Here is a 10075-nt window from a genome sequence, read left to right as displayed (position 1 = left end):
TTATTATTATTATTATTATTATTATTTGATTGGGACGATTTTTGGATGAAAAGTTAACAGGAGCGGGACAAAAAAAACGTAGAACAGGCGTCGCTATTTTGTAGTTCTCTTTCCACCAGCTTGCGCTGAAACGCAAGTTAAAAGAACTACAAAACCCAGAAGGCAACGGTACTTCCGGCCGCTGCTTGCAAAGAGCAGCAGAAACGGAGGGCGGGTAATGTAACTAAACAGTTAGCTAAGCTAACTTTACAGCTTCGACTGTGTTTGATTAGTTTTTAAGCGTTTAAAAGAGCATGAAAGCCGATATCGTTTGTTGTTTTGGCCTTTTATCTGGGTGAAAATGTGAAAATTGTGACGATTTTCTTCTACTGTTGTGGCTCAACCCTGTTAGCATATTACATTATACCGAGCGGAGAAACCCATGTGGTTACAGTGGATTTGCAACGCGAAGTCAGAAGTAACGATCTTTCCATTAAAGCTCACAGAATTGGCAGGAAAGTCGCAAATATGACAGAAGTTTGTGAGAGTTGAGTGTGACGTGTTAACACGCTGTATGCCGCTTGTCAGACGTGCTTAGTTTCAGTCAAGTACYGCAGAGAGTCGGGGACGAGTGGTCTCAAAAGACACACCTGTAAGGTAAATTCATATCTTCATTTGTCAAGAGCAAATTACCATCAGGTGTGAACAGTGTTGTATAAAGTACCACACAGTGATACTCGAGTAAAAGTACAAGTATCTTATCAAAAACTTACTTTGGTAAAAGTTAAAGTCTCCTTTAGGAATATTACTTGAGTAAATGTCTTAAAGTATCAGATATTTGTTGTAGTTAAGTATTAAAAGTCAAAGTCTAGATTTAAAATGAGCAGTTAGATTTTCTGTAAGGACATTTATTAGGAGGTGACCTCCCCCAAAAACTGCAGAAATGACTGTTGTATTAAAAGAATGAATGGATGTTAAATTTAGGATGCACTAGTCCAGCTGTTTCAGTTTATATACATATAGTAAAGCAGAAGTGTGGTTGACAAAATAAAAACAATGCATTTGAAATGCAATTCATTTAAGCTACTAAAAAGATTACACCAAATTCTTTCTTAAAATTTATTGAAAAAGTCATACAGAAACTGCAATAGTTTAACAGCATCAGATGTTAGTTACTTTAGCTATAAGTTATAACATAAAACTATCATGGTCTCAGAACACAGACATCAGTTCACGTCAAGGTATGTGCAGAACAGTCAGCAGGTGGCCATTTTTCTTTTTTCCAGACATTCTTCTGTTATCTGCAGATTACATCCATTTGGTGTATTACCGCCATCTACAGGAACCAGCTCTTACTACTTATATTGTCTTAAATAAACCTGTTACCCTCGGGTAATGATGTAAATAATTCAGGTCATGTGATCGCCTGTAARTGAAACAGAAAATATCTCAAAAACTATAATAGCACAAACGCTCGTTTTAACTGCACAAACGAAGCACTAACCAATCTWTGGAAGCCCATTTCTGCCACCCTGATAAAAAAATAAATAAAACTTGTATCTCTTGAACTTGAAATGGGCTTCCATACCAATCCGCTTACTTGCTTGGATTTTATGTGTGGGTGGGGTGTCAGCTTCACTCAGCTCCTTCCATCATCTCTCTGACCGGCCGCCTCCACGCGCCACCTCCGCGAGCCCAATCACGGRGCTGGGAGAGCCCTCTCTCATTCAAGCTGAGCTTCTCATTCAAGAGCACAAGGCGCGTGGCACRGCCGGGCTCGCGCAGCATTCACAAACAGACAGAGGCAGAGGCAGAGGCAGAGGGCGGTGAATGAACGGAACCAGAACCGGAACCAACGGGCTGAAAGTGTCCCAGAGAAACCCAGTGAGCACCGCAGGGAGGAAACATTCCCGGTGAGTTCATCGTTTGGTTCCTGCTGGATGAGACAAGTTTCTCTTTAACATTTTGTTTTGAAGGTTGGACTTGGTTTCCAGCTGTTCTTACTTACCAACAGAACGTGAAGGATGACGATAATTTTACCTAACCTGTMTTCAAAGATCTTATTAAGCACACAGCAGACTTTAATTACACTTTCATGGAATTKTACGTGAATGTTCATTCAGAGCCAGCACAATCAAAGATGGTCACCACGGACAGCTGACTGAAAGAACACAAAAACAGCTTTGAGTCAGTCCATTTGACAAATATTGAGGTAATTAATATGGTAGTAGCTGAGCATCACTCAGTGACTTACTGCCCGAGACCTTTGCTTAAAACTTGATCATTAACTCAAGTCACCCATGTTTGAATATTAGGAGAATATGTTATGAACCAATCAAACTTTGAATGTACATTTTTAATCAATCACTTTCATTGTCATGATGAGCCAACACAAAAAAGGCTCTAACTCCATCAGTTTTAGAGTAAATGAGCTGACATTTGATGTGGTTGTAGCTGACAGTCACTGACACATTGCTGCATGAGATTGGTCATAATGATATTTTCAGTAGTGTTTGACCTAAACAGCTTCTGCTTCATCATTTCTCAGCACAAGATGATTTTAGTCCAAAACTCTGGCAAACGTGTTTTAATTTGGAGCTCCAACCCGGAAGCTGTGGCGCTACAACTGGTTGGTCTCCTGAAATGTTATTGCAGCTGGAACATCTGTGGCTCACTGCTGAGACCGCTGTGGTGATTTGATCTAAATTACACAATGGTACATGTCTGACCTTTGATAGGTGTCATAAACTCGGTCATATTTTTGGTATTTATCTAAGGTGCATACTTTGACACAAAAGTTAATTTTTGTTCTGCACATTCGCCCAGTGTTGACATGAGCAGGTAAGCAGCATAACAAGCAGGTGGAATACTTTGCATTGTGGTGTTTGTTTTTAAATGAATCAATAGCAATCTCACACTTTAAACCCCACAGTACGACCCCAATTCTAATGAAGTTGGGATGTTGTGTAAAACATAAATAAAAACAGAAAACAATMATTTGCGAGAAGAAAAAAAGTTGTATAGGTCTTCTGGATGGGTTATTCTTTAATGAAACTTTTCGTCTCTCCTCCAAGACACTTCTTCAGTCTGAGAGTTTCAGGCAAAATTCAGGCTTTTAAGCCCTGCCTCCGTGTGACTGATACAGTGTTGTATATGCTGTTAAGTACCAGGAGGACTGCGACCAGTTATACATCGGGGAAACAAAGCAGCCACTGTTCAAAAGAATGTCCCAGCACAGACGAGCTACATCTAATGGCCAGAACTCTGCAGTTTTCACTCATTTACAGGCCAGCGGTCACTCTTTCAGAGATGAGGATGTTCTCATTCTTGATAGAGAGGAACGTTGGTTTGAGAGAGGAGTAAAAGAAGCCATTTTTGTGAAGAAAGACCGTCCATCATTAAACAGAGGTGGGGGCCTCCGTTTTCAGRTGTCCCCCTSCTACAGCGCGGCTATTGCCAGTATCACTCCACCCCTGTTAACAATAGGTGTTAATTAGGTGTCAACGATAGCCATGTGYTGTGAGTATCAGTCACATGGAGGCAGGGCTTAAAAGCCTGAATTTTGCCTGAAACTCTCAGACTGAAGAAGTCTCTTGGAGGAGAGACGAAACGTTTCATTAGAGAAGAACCCGTCCAGAAGACCTATACAATTTTTTTTTTATTTTGATTTTTTTACCTGGATTACTGAGATGCATCAGGACAAATGATTTGCAAGTCCTTTTCAACCTATAAGCAATTAAGTAGACTACAAAAACAAGATATTTAATGTTCAAACGGATAAACATGGAGAGAGTCTTATTGGCAGGGGCGGACCTTCAGGGGGGGCTGGGAGGGTGGCACGCCCCCGGCCCTTGGGACCCAGGGTAGTGAGTCTGGGTCCTGAAGATAGAACTTAACCCTCAATTTACTGTTCTGCTCTGGTCGACCTCTGCAGTAAATATTCAACCATTACAATCAAGGACAGTATTTACACTGGCTCCTCACGGTGGTGCAGAGCAGCGAGCTGACGGTGATCCGCCAAAGTTATAATTTCGGACGATCACGTGATTTGGCCTGTTGTCACAGACGTAAACAATTCAGYCCAAGTCACGTGATCATCCGAAATTATAATGTGTAATAACCCATAAACTTTAGCAGCACAAACAATTGTTTCAACGGCACAAACCTGCTCAAACAAAGCACTACAAAATTTGACTAGTTTGGTTCATTTTTGGTTCGTTTTGGAGTGAGCGGGTGGTGTGGTGACCCTTGAATGACACTTACAAATAATCTTTAATATATAAAAAACCATAGCAGCACAAACAGCAATTTCAAGTGCACAAACACGCACAAACGAAGCACTAACTACTCATCGTATTTGCCTTTTTTTCTGTGGTTCATTTTTTGGGAGGGGTCGGTATCCCTCAGCCGACTTTCCAATTGTCCCCTCCGTGAAGCAAAAACATGCTCGCACACACACGCGCTCTGACGCACATTGAATCAACCGTGTTTTTTTTTTTTTCAAACCATAGTTGGAAAATCTTTTCTTTTTTGTTGTTAACTGTGGAAATTAAATGTGGATGGTTGCTTGCTCTTAAGTCTCAGTAGTAAAGTCCATCGGGCTCTCTGCTCTGGGAGCACAGCAGCAGATCACTCCAGAGGCATGACGAAACTCACCTGTATGGCAATCCGCTGTTACATATAATTGGCTTGACCACAGTTACGTTCCAGGTTCTTAAAATGGTTTTATGACTACACAGCTTAATTTTTAAGTTAGAGATACATACAATTCAACCAATACAAATTAAATTTAAGACTTTTTCATGTTATGTTATTTTCATTATTTTAAAAAGCTTTTTCTCATTTTATAAATAATGTTTCTGCTGTTAATCATAATTCTCTGTTCATCATCTTGGTTTAGCCAAGGCCAAAGATCCTGAAGGCCAAACAACAGGAGTTGCCCAGCTGAGGGGCAAGTGTAGGCTAAAAGACATTTAACCATGAAATGTTTAAGATGTTTACAAAATGTTCACCCTTTAATCATTTGAACTTAGAATTTAGAATTTCGTTCATTTTATTTATCTTGATATTGAAGTTAAAATTTCAGGTCATAGAATCACTTTAAAACTACTTTTCAGTAAGTTATACAGTGGGGAGAACAAGTATTTGATACACTGTTGATTTTMCAGGTTTTCCCACTTGCAAAGCTTGTAGATGACTTAGAATTTAGAATTTCGTTCATTTTATTTATCTTGATATTGAAGTTAAAATTTCAGGTCATAGAATCACTTTAAAARTACTTTTCAGTAAGTTATACAGTGGGGAGAACAAGTATTTGATACACTGTTGATTTTTCAGGTTTTCCCACTTGCAAAGCTTGTAGATGACTGTAATTTTTATCATAGGTACTCTTCAACTGTGAGTGATGGAATCTAAAACAAAAATCCAGAAAAATACAATGTTTGATTTTTAAATAATTAATTTCTATTTTATTGTGTGAAATAAGTATTTGATACACCAGAAAAATGAAACTTAATATTTGGTACAGAAACCTTTGTTTGCAGTTACAGAGATCAGACGTTTCCTGTAGATCTTGACCAGGTTTGCACACACTGCAGCAGGGATTTTGGCCCACTCCTCCATACAGATCTCCTCCAGAGCCTTCAGGTTTCGGGGCTGTCGCTGGGCCACACGGACTTTAAGCTCCCTCCAAAGATTTTCTATTGGATTCAGGTCTGGAGACTGGCTAGGCCACTCCAGGACCTTAAGATGTTTCCTACGGAGCCACTCTTTAGTTGCCCTGGCTGTGTGTTTTGGGTCGTTATCATGCTGGAAGACCCAGCCACGACCCATCTTCAGTGCTCTTACTGAGGGAAGGATGTTGTTGGCCAAAATCTCACGATACATGGCCCCATTCATCCTTCCCACAACATGGTGCAGTCGTCCTGTCCCCTTTGCAGAAAAGCATCCCCAAAGGTTGTCAACCTCCATTTTGTAACCACTTGGGATGTCCTGACCTCACATGGGGCTGGCTGGTTCTGGAATGAATGCATGTGCAGAAAGCACCAAAACAAAGAGGAAACTACAAAACTGGAGGAAAGGGAGGTTCAACTGACCCTGTTTTTATTGAATGCAAAGATTTGGGCTCATTTTGTTTTTTACTGAATGAGTCTGAGTTTGACATGACTGTGTGCAAAATTTGCAAAATGAAGATGAAGTACTTTAGAAACACAACAAAAGGGCTCACATTGAGTTTCGAATGAAAAAAAATCGATTTTGAATCTAATCATGACCCCAAAAATCTGAATCAAACCGAATCGTGAGACAGTAAAAGATTCCCACCCCTAGGTGATAGCGTCTGGGCTAACACTAAAGCTAACAGGCTAATCTGAGGTTCTTCTTCCATGAAGCAGCTCTGTTGTCCTCCATCTATATTTTCAGTTCCAGGCTGAGTCATTTCTACCTTCTCCTCTCTGTCAACGCTCTGGTTTCATTTAAAAGAGTCGATCATCAGATATTGTCCAAGATTAACCTTCAGGGTGGATATAGCTGCCTCGCACCGAGGACCTATCCACGTCATCATTTACCCAGAATGCTTTGTGTGTAAATAAAATGGTTCCATCTGTGTTAAAATATTTTTAAAAATTTACAAAACTAAACAGCCTACAGTATTTTTATAGTATTTATTTTACAGTAATATATGTTTATCAAATAAAGTCTAATTTTAAAACTAATCATGGATCTCTTTAAGGGAAAAAAATGGGGAAAATATCTTTAATTTGTCTGCTGTTCTTATTCTGATGTAGTTGGGGCATTAGCAGTTTTAGATCCAGTTTAGAAGCTGTGAGGAAACTTACGTCAGAAATGTTTGTGACACTGTGAGCTCACAAATGCTAAGTAAAGCTGCAGAATAATCCACATAATCTAAACAATCGTGTTCTGTGTTTTTCGTACTTAATGAAATCCCAGTGAAATTTCTACGGTTATTTTGCAAGCTTCTGATTATGTCATGATTTCAAATAGGCAGATTTGTCCTGCAACACAATCGCAGACCCCGCTTCGACCTCGGGGGTCCAGCTCATACGTTGCTGCATCATCTTCTCCACAATGGCCATGTTGAAGGTTCTGCCAGACTTGGGCCGGCCCGCTCAGCTGAGTGGGTGTCACAGCAACGACATCTGCACACAAAAGAGTCCATTCACACAATCTCCTCAGGAAGCAAAGATTCACTCACACAAACACACACGGTGGCTCACCCCACCACTACGTAGTCCATACCACAGTATTAATTAATCCAGCGAGCAGAGGCTAACTGCAAAGCCACAGCACTGATGAAGAGACTTTTTGGAATTGGAAGGTACTTTTTGTATTTGAAGGAAAACAAAATGATGTTTCAGCAAGCTAGATGATCCTCTCACTCATATAGTTTATTTTGCAGCTACTGTTATCCTCTTTAATAGGTCTTAGCAATCATCTGTAAAAATAATCTGTAGGGCCTTGGAAGGATTTGAACGTAGATAAGACTGTTATTTAAACTGAGAAGATCTGAAATTAGCTTTTTGCCCCAGATTCAATAAAAATAATTCTCAATAAAAGAAGCTCAAATAATTTTAAAGGGGCAGTATCATGTAAAATCAACTTTTTTGAGCTTTATATCATGTTATAACATCATCCCCTCATCAAAAACATACCCCGAGGCTTGCATTGATTCATTCATGCATGTTTGTCAAATCCTGTAATGACCTGTGGTAGTTTTTCAGGAGAACAAAAACAGCTGGTTAGCTCTAGAATAGCCTTTTAGGTGCAGCTCCTCCTCTGGGCTGTGTCTTAGCCGAGCTTCCTCATTACAGAGCACACCTCCACCGCGACTCCTGCAGGCTGTCAGCAGCAACAACTATCAAACAACTGGTGAAACTGCACGTCTGCTGAGCTCGTAATGCTCTCATTTCAGTCCCTTTTGAAATAAAAAAAATACCTTTGAGGAAATGTTTTTTCAGATYCCTAGTAAACTACCCTCTTTTTAAGCTTCTCATGGATAGCACGGTTCTTAAAAATGGTTGGAGATCAATTTTGGATGTAACCAACCCTCCAAGGAAAAACAGTTGTTATATTTGTGCGAGCCACTTTACAGATGATAGATTTCTGAACAAAAGGAGTTTACCAGTGGACTATTAACAAGATTAATACAGGCCCGCCTGTATAATGGTAGGGGAAACACTGAAATGGCATAAAGCTGTTGTGATGACATGCAGAAATGGGCGTGACAGAAACGGCATGGTTTTAAAGAGAAGGCCAATTTAAAGGCATTTAGAAACAGCTATGATGCGAAGTCAAATAAATTTTTTGATTTTTACAAATGAACAACATTTTCATAACAACTGAAGGTGACATAGTTACTTTATTTTGGTATATAATTGAACTATATGCCTGTGAAACACATAATACTGGCCCTAAATAATGTCATGATTCTAAACCCTCCAGAGAGGACAGAGTGAGACTGGAAACCCGCTGCTTTCTTTCTTTKTTTTTGTTTCGACTAATTCTGTAAAGTGAAGCATCTCTAACATCATCAGAGCCCACTGAGGAGGAGAAGGCTGAAAAGATTACATTGAATCATTTAAAAATTTTTTAACAACCTTGGCTGCATACAGCAAAACAAATGGGTAGCACCAGARAGAGCCTGTGAATACTTGTGATAAATAGTTCTAAGTATTTTCATCTCTACTTTCAGAGAGGACAAAAGCATTTAAACTTGGTGTTTGAACACATTTTAAAACACGTTTTTTGTCAAAAACAATAGTTTGTGTCTGGATTTGACTTCCTGCTTGTTATTGAGTGAGTTGCAAAACATTAAGACTTGAGCATATGCTTTGTTGTAAAACTGGATAAAATTGAATGATTAAGCTGCTGTTCTAACATGAGGTTAATCTCTTTTTTTTTTAGGACTCACAAGTGTTATTTCCAGAGAGGGAACTCAGACCTTAAAGAAGAAAGGAGTGGATAAAGCAGGAACAGTTGTGGTTGTATCTTTCTCCACACCCCTAGCATCCCTGTGACTCACACATACACCAAAATGAAGCTGAAACAAGACCTGAACCCCCTGCTGGTGCTTCTTTTCTACCTCATAGTGTGGCTCTACACCACAGTCACCTTCCTGCCTTCATACATCCTCAGATGGGGGTCCAGATCTGATGGGGACTTCTATGGCTCAGAGGAGGAACGAGCCAAGAGAACTAAGGCTCGATCCATCATGGGCCGTCCAGAAGGACCCTACAGAACCCTGAGTGCTACAAAGAAACTTGTTACATCATTGCACCCAGGAGTGGACACTCTGGATAAGATGTTTGAGTACTCTGCSATGAGGTTCCCCAGCAGAGACTGTCTCGGTACAAGAGAGGTGATCAGTGAGGAAGATGAGCGACAGAGCAATGGGAAGGTGTTCAAAAAGGTAAACAGATGTGTAGTGGTAAAGCAACCTTTTAATACAGGAAAGTAGAATAGGCCTAATAATTCAGATGGCCGATATAAATTGACTGATTGATAACAGATTATTTGGCCAACAAACTTCACCGCTCTGTTTATTTGGCATTTCCCCAAGCTCCTCACTCTTCTATCAAGAGACCACCTCATTAAGGTCTGTAGTAAATCAACATGCATCTGTAATGATTGGTTTTGACAAAGCTTTAAAGTAAAATACACAATACCAATTGTGGGAGATGCCAAAGTCCCCATGTCCAAAACAACAAAAATCTATTGCTTGGTAGACTCCAGTCTGTGATGGCCGATATGTGTTTGTTCAGTCATGTAACCCTATATGACAGATAACCTTAAAGGGATCCCTGATTAGTTGTAACATTAGACTTTATTTGATAAACATATATTTTAACTGTAAAATAAAGACTGTAAAAATACTGTAGGCTGTTTCGTTTTGTAAATTTTTAAAAATATATTTTAACACAGACAGAGCCATTTTATTTACACACAACTCTGGGTAAATGATAACGTAGATATGTCCTCGATGTGAGCGAGCTATATCCACCCTGAAGGTTAATCTTGGACAATATCTGATGATCGACTCTTTTAAATGAAACCAGAGAGCGTTGACAGAGAGGAGAAG

The 10075-nt window shown here is 39.7% G+C and overlaps 1 protein-coding gene across 1 annotated transcript in view; it reads left to right on the top strand.

Annotated features, from left to right (window-relative positions):
• Positions 1-1674: 1674 nt before the first annotated feature.
• Positions 1675-10075, top strand: part of LOC106529622 (acyl-CoA synthetase long chain family member 3) — a gene marked incomplete in the record, with an annotated part of 75983 nt that continues 67582 nt past the window's right edge. The window contains 2 exon segments of the mRNA XM_014025097.1: positions 1675-1892; positions 8902-9406. Of these exon segments, the coding sequence (XP_013880551.1) occupies positions 9032-9406 (375 nt within the window).

This window comes from Austrofundulus limnaeus, unplaced genomic scaffold (genome assembly GCF_001266775.1).
Source record: "Austrofundulus limnaeus strain Quisiro unplaced genomic scaffold, Austrofundulus_limnaeus-1.0 Scaffold455, whole genome shotgun sequence".
Classification (NCBI taxonomy): domain Eukaryota; kingdom Metazoa; phylum Chordata; class Actinopteri; order Cyprinodontiformes; family Rivulidae; genus Austrofundulus; species Austrofundulus limnaeus.
Note: the sequence above shows the minus strand (reverse complement) of the source record. Positions and strands in the feature narration are given on the sequence as shown.